Here is a 17,660-nt window from a genome sequence, read left to right on the forward strand (position 1 = left end):
ATGCTTTACCTCTCAGCTCATGACAGTAGACTAGAATTTTAATATAATGTAATTAAAATTCCATAAGTTTTATTTTGTTTATTTATTTATTTATTTATTTAACGTGTTAATTGTCTCATGTTGTTCAGCAAACACAGAGAACATAGTACATTAAATAAAAACACACAATACCTTGTTATAGTATACAGAAGGTGCAAACAGTATGTAGGTATATGAGACACAGCATATAAAATAAGGATGTGTGATTAACACCTACATGCATTATTACATTTAACAGTTTAAAAACATGAAAAATGTAGAAATACTCCTGGATAACAACCATTTAATGTTAACAGCATCATTTATACGAGTATTTTTATCTGAATGTAATCTGATTTGTCATAAAGCCTCCTTTTGTTCAAGATTTGTTTTTTGAAAGACCGTAGAGTCTATATAAGGAAATAACTTCCTCAGCTTTGAAATTTTATTGATTAATTGTGTAACTGTTTAAGTGGAAAGATATATTTATTGGTGCAGAGGCATTTCAAAACTGTTTTTAAATGTGATGTAGAACAGTGGTCTCCAACCTTTTTTGCACCAAGGACCGGTATCAATGTAAGACAATTTTCCACGGACCGGCCATAGCATGCATAGTAAAGTATTTATTTATTTATTTGACATTTGTTTAATGAGGAGGCCAGACCCAGGGAGAAAAGCTCCAAAAGTACAATAAAAAGACAATTGGCAATAATTACCAAAAAAAAAAAAAAAGTGTACAATCTGCTTAACAGCATAACATTGATTTACTATGGTTGAGAGGTAAGTAAACCTAATGGCAACCTTACTGATTTTGTTTATAAGAGCAATATTTAACATCTGTCATTATTTGGATGTGTCCAGCATACCTCTCAACTGTACAGATTTTCACAGAATGTCCAGATTTTTGCCTCATATTTTTGGTCTTTTTCTCATAAAATTGTTGTTTTCTGGCAAATCACTGGCAGATCATTGAGGCTGAAGTCAGAAAATAATGACAGACAGTTGAGTTTCATACTTCATACCCTTCAGAAAATTCACGCTAATGCAAAACATGTATTTCTATCAACTTTCAAAGTTTATAAGAGCAGCGCTTAAAAGAGTCCCTATTTTAGACCTTTGTCCCCCCATTATTTTTGGCTTTGTCCAGATTTCTTGATCTAAGTAAGAGGTTGAGATGTGTGTGTGTGTGTGTGTGTGTGTGTGTGTGTGTGTGTGTGTGTGTGTGTGTGTGTGTGTGAGAGACAGGGGGTGGGGGGGAAGAGAGTGAAGAGTGAGTGTGACCGCTGCAGCAGCAGCAATGAGGTTTGTGTACCTTTTGTCCATAACACACACACACACACACACACACACACACACACACACACACACACACACACACACAGAGTCTCTTTTGCATTCATGCATGCATTCACTCACACACATCGCTTTCACTCTTTTCCAATCTCTGACTCACAGTCACTCTCTCATTCATACCTGCATTCACTCACACATCACTCTTACTCTCTCCCGGTCAAACACATACTCAGTCACATCTTCATTCATTCACACATCGCTTTCACTCTCCCGATCTCATACATACACACACACACACACACACACACACACACACACACACACACACACACACACACACACACACACACACACACACAGCCACTTCCTCATTCATACCTGCATTCATTCACACATTTATTCACACAGTCACGCATTCATTCATACATTGCTCTCACTCTTCCAGTTTCACACCCACATGCCACACACACTTATGATCGCTCTCACTCTCCCAATCTCACACCCACTTACGCATTCATTCATATATCCCTCTCACTCTTCCGATCTCATACATACACATACACAGTCACTTCCTCATTCATATCTGCATTCATTCACACATTCATTCACACATCGCTCTCACTCTTCCGATCTCACACACAGACATTTCTTCATTCATTCACACATCGCTCTCATCACACACACACACACACACACACACACACACACACACACACACACACACACACACACACACACACACACACACACACACACACACACACACACACACACACACACACACACACACACACACACACACACACACACTTCTCCATTCATTCACACATCACTCTCACTCTTCCGGTCTCAAGCATATACACACATAGTCACTTCTTCAGTCATACCTGCATTCATTCACACATTGTTGTCACTCTCCCCATCTCACACATACACACACACAGCCACTTCTGCATTCATACCTGCATTCATTCAAACAGACACAGCCACTTCCTCATTCATACCTGCATTCATTCCCACAGCGCTCTCACTCTTCCAATCTCACATACACACACACAGCCACTTCTTCCTTCATTCCTGCATTCATTCACACATCGCTCTCACTCTCCCAATCTCACACACACACACACACACACACACACACACACACACACACACACACACACACACACACACACACACACACACACACACACTCTTTTTGCTTTCATGCACACATTCACTCACACACACAGACAGACACATACACACTCATACAGGCATTCACTTACCTTACCTGAAGGCCCGGTTCCAAGTGCTCCATGGACTGGTACTGGTCCGTGGCCCGGTGGTTGGGAAATGCTGATGTAGAGAATGTACATTTTATTCTGAAGAAGTTTGGTTATGAAATCATAGTTTAAACGTTTTTATTATGCTAACCGTGTGGATTTCATTTTGTTCTTCTGCATCCTCCAGTCTGTTTTGTTAGTATAAAAACATTGTTTTTATTTCTCCTTCCATCCAACCTCGAAGCAGTACAAATTCAGATTTATGTTACACTTATCTCATTAGTTAACATTATGTGATACTAAGAAATAAGGGAAGGATTAATATATTTAGAACTAAATACAGTTAGTTTCTCTCAAGCAGCTGCATTTTTGTTTTTTCTTTAAAAAGCTGGCTAGAGTGTTTTCTTGAACTGTCTCAGATTGTCAATCTGCCTAACATTTTCAACTAAAGTTCCATGCACTGAGGACAGTCCTGGATTAAGCAATCTCACATGAGTGCAGGGAAAAGTAAGGCAACAAAAGGGAATAGGAAGCTGTTTTAACTATTATAAACAGCTGGGGGAAGTATTTTATTTGTAAAATGGTATTTAGTAGTAGGGAGGCTCTAGCATTGATTGTTAGTATTTTACTTTTTTGTACAGTGAGTTGCTATACTTAAAATAATTCATGCATAGCAAGAAGTTTTTACAAATCAAAGTGCTTTACTGCTGTGAAATAATCATACTGTGAACCAATGTGTAACACCTAATTCATTTTAGAATTAGGGATTATTGCATTACAATAATATATTCAGCATCTTGAAAGCAAGTCTCATTATTGCATATTTATAATTATACTGAAAATCACAGTTACGCTTGCATTCCTCTATGTACTGACTGGTTATGAAAATAGAGGAATTTGTTACAGTTTTAGTGATGGCAAACAATTATTTTATCAGTACAAATGCTTACACTTTTGTTCAGCAGCACTTTGGATGTAGTTATTTATGATTACATTAAATAGCACTATTATAGAATTTAAAAATTACATATCTTTATAAATAAGTACATTATTGCATTTATAAAGCATGAAGATAAGTCACAAAAATGGTGAGTGCAGCTCTTTGAGTGAATGAACATGTGAGTCCTTTCAGAGCCCTAGCTGTCGTGGTTCTACCTCTGTTTTCAGAAAAACATTGCCAGCCTTCATCCACTCTTTCAAGTTGATAACTATGAATCAAAAAACACAAAGATAATTATTTATTTAGTGTTGAGTAGCTGTTGTTCAGTAACAAGAACTGCTGAACCTTACCTTGTTAGCAATCATTTATAGTACATTTATTTATGAAACACATGGTTCTTGAACCCCTGGTATAAAAAATATATAATAAAGTAATAAAAAAATAAAAGTGTCTCTCCTCTAGCAATAAACTGAAAACCACATATTCTATGCCAGCACTTAAAAGGTTAAAGAATAAACTTAGAATGATGTCCACCTTAATAAGGAACCTTAGAAACATTATTCAGTATTACACCAGACTGATACAAAGTGAATTGATTGAGAAAAACAAACAATTTATGAGGAACAGGAAAACAATATGAGGCAAAACCAAGGTTATTCTGCATAATCCAGTTCAGATGAGCTGTATGGACAGCAGGCAGAAATGAAGTCTCCCTCTGTAGAACTAGTGGCTTTAAATGACGCTTTGTTCTGCCACATTTTGTTCATAGGTGTGGCAGGTTGAAGTTCTAACAGGTTTTAAAAGCTGTTTTGCCTTCTGCTGCTGTTCTTTGCTGGTCAACTCTATCAGTTATTAGTCCCTAGCACAAGATCTGATCTTAACAGTACTTAAGTGTTATTATTATTATTTCATTAAGCATACCCAAGTACAGATAAGGTTATGTCTTGAACTGGGGATACACTCAACAAGTTTAAACTTTTCTCGATTTTGGAGACAATGACAAAGTTTACTGCAGTACATAACAGTAACACCTATTTTACCCCCTACGGACAACAAGCCAACATATTAGCAGATACAGTTATTTCAAACTTCTCCCTTCTTCCTAAATTCCTTCCACATATCTACATCCCTCCAAGAACCCTTCTGAACAAGTTTTAAAGGCTCTCTCAGAGGTCAAAAAAAAATTTCATGAGGCCTGATAATGCATCAGAATACTTTTTGTTATAAGAATGAAATACTGTCTCCTCACAGACCCACTCGTGACTCTGAACAACTGTTAAATAATTTTATCACAGAGGTGTGGACAATAGTTACAGTCATCTCCCTTCATAAGGATGGCTCCACTACTGATTCTGGCCACTACAGACCAATAAGTCTAACCAGCCTTCTCAGTAAGACAATTGGATTTATCACCGTAGTTCTTAGGAACAAAGTTACTGCCAACCTACAATTCCTCAAACTGAAAAAGTTTGTATTTGTGAAGGACAGATGCTGTCTGCTCCGGCTAGTTAACATCTTTGAAAAAAGTCACTGGGTAATTAGATGGAGGCAAAACAGTACACACTGCATACCTTGATCAGGACACGGCCTTTGGCACATCCCACATTCAGACATTGTAGACAAACTAACCACATTAAAATTAAATCCATATGTAACTCACTGGACAACTAACTGGTTCATAGACAGAAACATTAATTAGAAGTGATGGTAGAGCCTCCATTAAAAGGTGTGTTACCAGTGCGGTCCTTCAAGGCTGTGTATTGGGGCTGCTCCTATTTGCAACTTCTCCACTGTTCAGGTAGAAATCAAAGTTGTCCAGTTAGAAACAGAATAAATGAGCAAATGAATATATGAATAAATTAAAAGATGAATGAATGGATCACCCAGTCAATCAATCAATCAATCAATCAATCTATGAACCAACTGATATTGCCAACATCCTGGCAGATAAGTTCAGTGCTAACTCTCACCCCTAAAGGGCCCATCTTTATACTGGAAGAATGCAAAGTTCCTGTAATCATGGCTGCACAGGTAAAAACCTCACTCTCCAAAGCCAAGAACACAGCATCCATGGGACCTGACAACATCCCAGGATGCCTTCTACATGAACTCTAGAATGAACTGGCACCCCACCTAAGTACCATGTTCAATCATAGCCTCACCTCAGGCTTTGTGCCTATTGAATGGCGGACCGTGACAGTTATCCCACTCCACAAAGGGGGGGGGGCCACAACAGACCCTGGGAACTATCGCCCAATTAGCCTGACGAGCCTGGTCTGCAAGGCCATGGAATGTATCATCATGGAACTCATAAACAAAGACATTAGAGATCTCCAAACTCTGGACCCCACACAGTTCGGGTTTGTAAAAGGCAGATCATGTCTCCTAAACCTGATAGACTTTTTTGAAGCAGTCACCAAAGCCATAGATGAGGGTAAGGTGGTTCACACAGCCTATCTAGATCTACACCATCACTCACTCTGGAATTATAGATAAACTCACTAAACTAGGTATAAATCCATATGTCACAAGATGGGTTGCCAACTGGCTTACTGACAGAACCCACACTGTGAAAGTAGCAGACTCCAAATCAGACTTCAGACCAGTGACAAGTGGAGTACCACAGGGTTCAGTCCTGGGTCCTCTCCTGTTTGGTATCTACTTCTCTGAAGTACAGGCTAACACAGAAGGTCTTTGGCTAACTAAATTCGCAGATGACTGCAAACTAGGATCCATAATCAAAACTCCTAATGATGTGGACATCCTACAAAAGGGCCTCACTGAGAGAGATGCCTGGTGTCAAAGCCATGGTCTCAAGCTCAATGCCAAAAAGTGCACTGTCATCCATGAACTACCACACAGGCGGTAGTCTACTTAACACCAAAAGTGTGATAAGAGACCTTGGGACACAGGTGGACAGTAGTCTTTCCTTTGATAATCACATAGCCACAGTGGTCAGGAAATCCTTCTACGTGGCACACCTCATCACAAAAGGTTTCTCATCCAGAAAAAAAGAGGTCATTGTTCCCCTCTACTCATCACTCATTAGACCAGTTATAGAGTACAATGCCCCGTTTGGTATGTACTTCACAAGACATCTGCAACAACTGGAAAGGCCGCAAAAATACCTCACAAAGAGGATTACTGGCCTCAAACAGATGCCTTACACAGACCGTCTCAAAAAACTCCAGCTTTACTCCGTCACATATCGCCTACTCAGAGGCAATCTCTGCCTAACATACAAAGCTATGTCAAACCCAGAGCTACTGGACATGCTCCACTTAAAGAAATCCCTAGGGACCTAAACCTTTTCACCACAATAAACAGAACATGCTGGAGAGATAGATTCCTGTCCCAGTGACTTCCCATACTCTGGAACAGACTACCTATCTATGTCAAACAGAGCTCCTCATTAGCACTCCAAGAAAAATCTTGATGATTGGATGGGTAATAAGAAATTCTCCCCGGGAATCACTTCTGTGGTTCTGCTTGACAGGGGCACAGGAAAATAATTTTCTTGGGTGGCAAAAGTCAGGGTACCTTTTTGGTTAGGATTGTATAGGCCCTAGGGCCAATAGCCTAGTACCTACCTATGAACCTATGAACCTATCAATCACTCAGTCAATCAATCAATGCTATATTAAGCAAAGCAAAAATAATGCTGAATTCCATGGAGCAGTACCAGTGAACAAAAACTGGTCTTAGTCCCAGTGCTATTTACAAATAGCAAAGAAAGGAACCACCCTTACATGCATGCCAGTGTTAAACTTTTCTAGGCTATGCATTTATATTTACAATAAATTGTCACCCTGGTATTGCATAATATGTGCAATTTTCTAGCAGTTTACATGCATGGGTTAACAAAAGCATATGCTTTGTGTATCCTCAAGAGGCACAGACACTTGATAATGTGCTAGAGTATCTTTACAAGAATGAGCCAGTCAAGTCTGAGAATACGCATGTCCTGCAATTTATTAAGTGTGTGTTTGTATAACATAGAGTTACTGGAAGCAGTACTCAGATGAAAATAAGCACAGGAAGGAATTCTTAAAGCATTCAGCTCTGCATATGCAATACACTCATAAATTGTAGTCATTTCATAACTGCTATCCTTAGTAGTTAAATAATTATATCTCTTTGCACAACGTACAGTACTTCTAAATTATGAGTCTGTATTTTTATATTTCTATTTTCATCTTGCAGAAAATATTGATAACTGACAATTTAATGGGGAGGTGCAGTCAGCAAGGATGCCTTCATTTCTTGAGTTGCAAATGTGCCTAACAATTGGAGAGAATGCAAAAAAGGTTATAAAGGGGAGCCTTTTGCACACACTGTGGCTAAGATCACAGTGGATGCATATAATGCTGCAGGTAAACAGCTGAAGTGTAGAAAATGCATATTTTAGCTTATTTTGAACCTGCCTTTCTCATTACAGTAGACATTCACTGTAGCCTGACAGGAAAAAGTTATAAGCAATTCATTTCTGTGAAAACCAGCTATTCACAATGGTTTATGTTGCTGGAGAAATTAGAATCCCCACTCAGCTTACATGTAAAAAGCCCAGCTTTGTTCCAGAAATAGTTAATGTACAGCCATGTGGTGCAAAGGGATACAACAGCCCTTTGCTGCACCCAAGACGACCAGTGTTGGATTAGTGCCATGGGCAATAAAAGGGCCACAGGGGGAGGGTAGGAGTGAGCAGACAATATTGGTTCATATAAGTACTAATCTATCATTCCATGGACTGTTACAAGCCTAGACAATAATCAGAGGTGAGACTCAAACCCTGTACCTTGTACATGTGAGGTAAAGACCTTAACAAATTACACCATCCCGTCCACCTTTAGTGCATCAATTTAGAAGAGAGGCAGGCAGTCTAATCTCTTTCTAATAAGCAACTTCAAGCATCTCCTAAAGGCAGACTGCAGAGCTCACAGGGCTATCACAGGGTGGTAGGAGTTATGGGGTAGAATCACTAGCAGCAGTATGATGCTACACCAGTATCCTTGATCTCCTCACAGGCTCCAGATGTGGGTTGAGTTGAGTTTGGGTGATGCTAACGTGAGTCTGGTAGACCCAATGAATGAGGAAAGGAGGTGGTAGCAGTTAGTGGTCAGCTGCAAGGAGGAAAAAAAAGAAATACTTTACAGCAAAATCAGAGGGTTGATATTTTTGTACCTGATCATAAATAGTGGTTCTTCATGGTCCAGTTTACTAGAAGAAAAAGCAGACACTGAAAGGGGATATAACAAAAATGAAATTCTACTTCCAAAAACATGTTTGATTGCAACTGTCTGTCCTTACTTATTTAAATATCGTACATCTCAACAGCTTTCATTGTGCAGTACAGTTACAGCTAAAGTAGCACAGCATTGTGTGTCTCTTCAGTGGCATGGCCACTATAGTCACTTTTCTAGAATTTATTTGGCATATACCACCAATGTCACAATACAAAAACACATTTAATTCCAGGTCTTGCCTTAGTGTACACAAAACACTAAATACCATGGCATAAAATACTACAATATGACTACTGAATCCTAGATGTTTCTCTTTTATAACAGCAAGTTTACGTAAACATTGATAAACTGCCAGTTTCTCATGGGGGTGTATCCTTACTATTAGAATATATAAATAGTGGGGCTGTGAAGGGGTGCAACCCCCCCCCCCCAATGTAGTGATGCAGGGCAGACTTAGCCTTTAAAAATTGGTGTACAGATCCACTGATTTTGTTTTTCTAGGATTTAGTATTTCAGACTAACCTACCTTGTTGTCAGTGGGTCTTTTGATATAACCCGGGATTCAGTAAGGTTCCATGCAGTAATAGTGTATTCCTGCATGGAAACGACCATTTAAGAGCAGCACGGCAGCACGCCATGCATAGTTATGAAGGTGCACTGCCTCTGCTCCTAAATGGACATGGAGCGTGGACGAGTACAGGGGATGTGTCTGAGAGCAGAGCTCTCACAATATACATGCCCCTGCACTCAAGAATTTCCGTTTGGCAATTAGATTGAGCGAGAATGCTCATAGGGAGATCTGTGTTGCTAGGATGTCTGCCAAATGTGCAGATGCATGCAGAAATCCACAGCAATAAGTGAAACCTGTCCCTTCCTAGAGAAAATAACACTAGAATTTTTTTTTTTATCAAACAGATTAAATTTAACCATAGCTGCCCGGCTTTGGCCATTGCTTAGCTATGCATACTGTAGCTTAAATAGCAGAAGAAGATAAATAGCAAGATACATTCAGTTGAAGCAGTACTGCAATAGTGCCAGTGGTCAAAGCGTTCGCTTTATGAGCAGTCATTCCTGTTTTGATTGTCACTGTAGTAAATTCCATTTTCCATGTGAAAGCAATTTATGAACATTTATTTTGCTGTATAACCTACTAAATAACATATATTTGTGAACTGGAGTACTGCATTAAGTGCAGATGTGAGGTGTCATTGTAATAATGTGGTAAAATCCACAGATAAACACAAATGCCCCATACTGTATATGTACAGATGAACCAGGGATACTAAACAAAGTTATAATGTGTAATGAATAATAAATCCATGCCATACAGCAAATAGTGTAAAAAATGTATAACGTGTCCAAATCTACCACTTTCCCATGACCCATGTTTCTTTTCTTTCGAAATTAGTGTGGGGGTAACCAGGAGTAAGCACTTTTAAGCAGTAGTAAGTGGGTTTAAACTTGTTTGCGTGGGGGTAAGCAATGCCTACCCAGGTTAAGCAATTTAGAAGCTGAGTATAAGAAACTGTAACCGGAAGTTAGCATTGCTTACCATTGTGCAAACCCACGCCAGCCTGCTTACAACTGCTTAAAAGTGCCTTAATCACTCTGTATCCAACAGCCCTTGTTCTGCCCAGCAACAAAATAAACAGCCCTTGCAGGTCTTGAACCCAGGACCCTGTACACTACAGTTAGCCAGTAAGCCATCACAGTTGTACATAAAATTGTGGTATACCCAAACAGATCCTCACTACAGCAAAATCACAATTTACATGTGAAAGGAATCTATAAACAGTTTTATGTTGTATAACCTACTAAATAACATATATATGTGAACTGGAGTACTGCATTAAGTCCAGATGTGAGGTGTCATTGTAATAAAGTGGTGAAATCCCCCAAGAAACACAAGTACCCTATACAGTGTGTGTACACATGAATCACGGATACTAAACAAATATATAACATGTAATGAATGATAAATCAATGGCAAACAGCAAATAGTGTGCAAATTTAAAAATAAGCATTGCACACCTCTGCTTACTAGGTGTAAGCAATGCATAGCCCAGCTAAATCGATTTACCCATTGGTAGACCCCTTTAAGCAATGCCAACCTTAGGTAAGCAGGTGTGCCCGGGTATATATCGGAACATTGAAACTGCAAAATATTGAATGCCGTTACATTGAACTGGTTTCATCGAACCAGCAAAACATCGAAATGCTGTCAATGACATCTTCCAATGGGGACATAACACAGTAAGTCTGTAGGCAGGGTGGAAACCCCCCCCTGCACCCCCCACAGCCCCGCTACTTAAATATACCAACTCCGAGATCACGCTACAGTGTAGGAAATGGAAATCTTCCATTTCCACACTGTAGTGCACTGAAGTGCAATCCCCGGAGTGGAATATTTTAGTGGCAGGGGGTCTGGGGGTGCAGGGGGTCTTGCCCCCTGCATGTAGTAATTTTTTAACAAACATTCCACATATGAGTGAGTTTTGATGTTTCAGTGTTATGCATTTTGATGTAAGCATTTTGATGTAACAGCATTCGATATTTTGCTGTTTCAATGTTCCAATATACACCCATTTGGCCATAGCTTAGCATTTTTTCGATGTTCCAATATACACCTGGTTTGCCCATAGCTTAGCATTTTCAAAACCATCCAATTACGGCAAAGTGAGGGAAATCGGCCCTATTTTAAACCCCACAGGTGGGGATACATCTCATAACTGATTGCAGCTTCCTCCTGTAGGCTCAATGTCTGGTGTCGGAGAAGGATCGCGCTTCTGAGTGTAGCGCTGGGGCATCCAGGAGTCCAAGGTCATGGCGGGGCTCCTGGTAAAAGACCATGAAGAGAGACTGTTGCAGGGCCAGTACCAGGGTTCCCAATATAAAGCAGAAGCCTGGGACCATCTCACCCGTGACCTCACCAGTGCCACTGGCATCCCTTGAAATGGTGAGCAGGTCAGGCATCACTATGCTGACCTGAAATGGAGGAAGAAGGAGCTGTTGGATCAATGAATCCAAGAAGCTAGGCAGGGTGATGTCCCAGCAGTGTGTAAGTACTCATTCTACTACCTGTTTAATATTGCCAGCTCATGTATATTATGGATAGACATGGCTAAGTATTCCTCTTATGTCTTTGACAGTGGCGGAGGAGCGGGCTATAAATCAGGAAGCCCATACATGTAGGCTGCAGAGGCTGTGTTGTGAAGCAGGTTAATAATACTCTTGCATGTACTGTCATAAAAAATAAATCTAAAAGTAGTAGAAAGTTAATTGCCAGTATAAGACCTGTATTGTGTATGGGATGTAATAAATCAGACAATATGGCAAGAAGAGTCTCATATAGGTTATATGTAAATAAAAGGGTAACAGCCTGGCAATAAAGGTCAGACTCCTGGACTGCTTGTGTTTACTCTGGTATCATATGGTAATGTAGTGCTTTATTCACTTAATAGCACTGTTATATTAAGCACTATTACCCACACTGTGCTACACAAATAAAATGTGTAGGAATGTCTGTATACGACTGTTGTAATCACAAGGTCATATTGTACAACTGAGGGAGACTTAAGACAGAAAACAGTGAAAAGATACACAGCAAAATCCAAATAGTACACTCAACTGAGTCATACGCTATTGTATTTTTAGCACACACAGCAATGGTTCGAATCCTGGGAGTGGTAGTAAGCTGTATGCAGAATCATACCCTTCAACTGTACAGAAAGTTCAGATAATTGGCTTACATTTCATGCCTGTCACCCTCTCCCACTGGCAAATCAGTGGGATGATCCCAGATGTTTAGGCAGCAAATAATGACATACAACTGATTGTCAGACATCATAACCATCAGAAATGTATCTACAACAACAAACCTGACATTCTAGCAACTCACCAAAATGGTATGAGAGTAATATGCAAAGTAGGGCCCATCTCTACCCCCATGTTGTGAAGCTATGACCAGAGTTTGTGCAGTAACAGAGTGAGATGTATGTGCATAATAATAACATGGGATCTGGTAATATGTGTGGCAAAATTCAGGTATTATTAACAAACAGTCCCTCCACAGGTCTGTCATATAAGAAAATTGTGCCTGGAAATAAAATATTGAAATGCTAGACTGGTACTGTTTAGTCTGGTATTGTATGGCATTGTTAGTGTTGCAGTTTCTCTGAATAATAACGTATTACTCATCACTGTCACCCACACTGTGCAACATAATAAAACTGTCTAGGAATCCCTGTATAAGAGTGTTGTAATTACAAGGTCAGATTGTAAAACCACAGGAGACTTATAGACAGAACTCAGTGAAGATACACAGCAATATCTAAATAGCACACTCAACTGTGACATACACTGTTTTATTTTTAGCAGACACAGCCATGGTTTGAATCCTGGGAGTGGTAGTAAGCTATATGCAGAATCATACCCCTCAACTGTACAGATTTGTTCAGAATGTCCAGATAATTGGCCCATATCCACTGCCTGTCACCCTGTCCCTCTGGCAAATCACTGTGACGATCTCTGAAATTTAGGCAGCTTTTAATGACATATAACTGACTATCAGACCTGTAAATATTCAGAAAATGTATATGAATACAACCCTGTCATTGTAGCAACTCACCAAAGGTTTATGAGGGTAATTGTCAAAATATGTTCCAGTTTCACCTGTATGCTGTCAAGCCTTGACCAGAGAGTGTGCAATAAGAGATTGAGAGGTATGTGCATAACCTCAACCTAGAATCTGGGAATATACATAGAAAAAGTCAGATAGTGTTAACAAACAATACCACCACAAGTATACTGGGTAAGAGGTGTATACTGCAAGTAAAACACAGTTCACATATATAGTTGTCTACAAACACACCACTGTCCAAACTAAGGGAATAGGGTAGTGTAATAATACCTCTAAGGCACAGATTACAGCAGTGACTAAGAAAGTATTGAAAACTACAGGAATATACAAGTTAATTGACATCCCCCCACCATATCTGTAACAATAATCTAAATACACAATTCAATGGGTATGTGTACAATTAAATCTAGTGTTGGGACATATGTCCTATTGTTTGATAAATATTGAAATTTGTTTCTATGCATGTGCCATGTTGAAATACTTCCACATTGATGGCATGCTGCCATCAATGTAACCTGCATGCTGTTGTAATGGTCACTGTGGTTCCATATATGCATGTGTTCTGTTTGCTATGCAACTGTTCCATATCTGGTGTTTTGGGTTAATTGGAATATCTATGCATGCTGTTATACCTAATCCTGGAATGTGTTGACTATTACTAACCCACACATGTTTTAAAACTGAAACACCATAGCATGTTTGGGAAGGCCGTTCCCAGTGGACCCACCTCATCAGGCAGTGGCAATGGGCTCCAGTATGTCTGGGGTCCACCCCAGGACCTCCTCGTCTGCTGGTCCTGCACCACCTTTTAGGTGGAACTGCCTCAGGTGATGGAGCTTGCCCTCCCTGGGAGCAGGGATGGACAGAAAACTGTCACCCATCATCAGATCTGGGGTCTGGTGTGTAGTGAGCTCCGCAGAGTGTTCAGAAATCAGCTACACCAGCTTGAGGGCCACGTGGCACATTTAAAAGGTCAGCCTGCCCCTCCTACCCAGCCCCTAACACAGCCACCTTTGGGGCAGTGAAGGTGCAGTGGTGACTGCCCATGTGTGGGGACCTCAGTCCCACTGTTTCCATTTGAGGGCTCATGGGCTTCCAACTTCCAAACACCCCTTCCCATCCAAGGTGTTTACCCCCCATGTGTCATATATTGCCCCTGTATGCTGTCTTGTCTGTCTTGTCTGTCATCCTACCCAACCTACTTCCCGAAATATACCTACTTTCCTTCCCCAACATCCCACTCTCACCTTAAAAAAATCTCACCTCATACATAGATGTTCATTTAACACACGTGTCCACTGAACACATGTAATCTGGTCTAAATGGCTTTACAACAAGTTATTGTTGTCCTCACCCCTCTCTCAGGGGTTTGAGTGTCCAAATCTACCTCCAAATCAGTGTATATGCATAGCTGTTGCTGTAGAAGAAATGGGCAGCTATCAACCTCCCTACACCCATCCTGCACATCCCTACCTATTTTCCCTACTGTCATTCCCTCTTTGTGCACTTTATTCACCACTTTCCTATCACCCATTTTTCTTTTCTTTTAAAGAAATTAGCGTGGGGGTAAGTGGGAATAAGCACTTTTCACAAGCATTAAGCAGGTTTCATGCTATTTGCATGGGGGTAAGCAATGCACACACAGAATAAGCAAATTTGAAGCTAACTCTCTGTAAGCATATGTAACTGGAAGTTAGCATTGCTTACCGTCGCCAACCCGCTTACACATGCTTAAAAGTGCTTAATCACTCTGTATCAAACAGCCCTTGTTCTGCCCAGCAACAAAATAAACAGCCTTTGCAAATCTCAAACCCAGGGACCCTGCACACCATAGCCAAAGTGATTTACCACTAAGCCATGTCAAACACAAATAACTGTGATGTTTTCTGAAACATATCATCCAGCACAGTCATTCAACAGTAGAGGAAATGTATTTATATATGTATGTGCATATATATATATATATATATATATATATATATATATATATATATATGTATATACATATATATATCTATATATATATATACATCTATCTATATATATATATATATATATACATATATATGTCTATATATATATATATATATATATATATATATGTATATATATATATATATATATATATATATATATATATATATGTATATATATATATATATATATATATATATATATATATATATATATATATAGCTATATAAGAGAACAGAACAAATATGTATATGACCAAAGGTACCGTTAATGGGGCTGAGGGTCCCAATTTAAGTACATCTTGTAATTAATGATATCATCCCCTCCTCCACAGCCAAACAGATCTGCCTTGCAACACAATACCAACACTCGCAAGTCTCATACCCAGGACCCTACACAACATAGCCACAAGAAGTTAACAGTAATCCATCCCACCTGTACAATGTCAGGATGGTATCAATAAGATATCATACAGAACAGTCTGTCTACCATAGGGACTGTAAAATGTGGAAGCAGTAAACATTCCAATGATACATATACACACACACATATATGCAGATACACACACACACACACACACACACACACACACACACACACACACACACACACACATATATATATATATATATATATATATATATATATATATATATATATATATACATACACATAGACACACATATACATATATTACTAAGTATAGATATGTATAGGAAGATACATATTTAGAGGGTGCACAGCATATTGAACAGCCAGTATTCCTACAGTTTCCACCTTTTAAAATGGACAGTGTTTGATTCTCTCATACAAAAGGCAATTATTGCATGAAACATATACCCACAGAGAAGTCAAAGGATATGACACCACACACAGGTTTGCATACATAAGAAATGCTTATTTGTGTACTATTTCAGTTGTATATGCCATGTCATATAGCTGTTAGGTGTTTGAAATACATACTTATTGAGTAATGCAACTCTCAAACAAAACATTTTATACAGTAATCCGAAAACATAACATATGTTGCTATCCAGGCCAAGGCCTTCAAGTAGTACTACAGTAAAGAAACATTGGCCCAGAAGATAAGAATCAATCAACAGTAAGTAATGCAAATGTAGTTCATCAGCCTCCAGTTACACTCTGTACTCAACCCCTAGGGGGAAAAATTAAGTTGTCACAATGAAGATGTATCTGTTACATAACAATGCTTAATTTAAAACATCACTATCACACTGACAGAACAGTAAGTAAGACAGTAAGCACTAGCCCACCAATGTTCCCAAGGTGTAATGTATGTAATTTAACAGCCATATACCTTAAGGTGTCTTACTACTGATATCCCTCACATGTTGTAACAGCTTCTGCGTGGAGACATGCATGAATGGGCGTACCTTCATTGAAGGTTGTGCGTCAGGGCTGGTAACTTGGCATGTAAAAATCAACTACCAATCATTAGCGGACCGGAGTTCCATTGTGGCGACCCCTAACCGGGAAAAGCCGAAAGACACAACAACAACCCTTCCCTCATAGAATGACTTACAAGGGCATATAACAGTGTTACATATACTGACCTCTGGACTGTAGAAGGACACACACGTTTTTTGTCCAGCTGTAGCCCACATATATATGGACCCTACCACACAATATGTGTGGGAACCACAACATCACTGCAATGATGGCAGGAATGGCAGCATAACATAATCATAGGCCACTACTTAACCTCTTATTGCATGACATATGGACAAAGCCTGGTATATAGATGGAGGACAAAGGCTGGAAAACAGGGCCACATTGGCAATATTGTTGTTACACACTGTGAAAGTTGTTGGTGTTACAGGATTGGTTGCAACATACCCTTATTCAGGAATACGAAGTCAGAAACACACATGGATGTAGCCATGTACTGATAGCACTCAACAGACAGAATGCCAGTGATATATCTGAGACAAGACCTGTGTGGTGGACAGACAAAACATAACAGCCAATCCTCTGGCCATCATGTGTATAGGCCCACAGTTGAGAGCAATGCAGACAGCCTGCATTCCATGCTAAACTAATATGTACATACAAACCCTGTAACACTAGCGGTATATAATGCATATAACAACACTACTCACACTGTCTGTAGGTCTGGAACCTTATACAAATAATTAATTGTCTTGCTGTCTGTAACACCGCTGCCCACATACACAGGAAGGATGTCCTCCATACAGGAAAGGTAAAGGGACCATGCCCACATGATTTAGTAATTGGTAGTATATATGTGTGTATATATATATATA

At 39.5% G+C, this 17,660-nt stretch overlaps 1 protein-coding gene across 1 annotated transcript in view; it reads right to left on the minus strand.

Annotated features, from left to right (window-relative positions):
* Positions 1-2,515: 2,515 nt before the first annotated feature.
* LOC122809691 (von Willebrand factor A domain-containing protein 5A-like) overlaps positions 2,516-17,660 on the minus strand; it is a 338,530-nt gene continuing 323,385 nt past the window's right edge. The window contains exon 7 of the mRNA XM_044081367.1: positions 2,516-3,787. Within this exon, the coding sequence (XP_043937302.1) occupies positions 3,708-3,787 (80 nt within the window). The 3' untranslated portion in view covers positions 2,516-3,707. The remainder of the gene's footprint in view (positions 3,788-17,660) is intronic.

Source organism: Protopterus annectens, chromosome 8.part0, assembly GCF_019279795.1.
Source record: "Protopterus annectens isolate FY-2018-M chromosome 8.part0, PAN1.0, whole genome shotgun sequence".
NCBI lineage: Eukaryota > Metazoa > Chordata > Ceratodontiformes > Protopteridae > Protopterus > Protopterus annectens.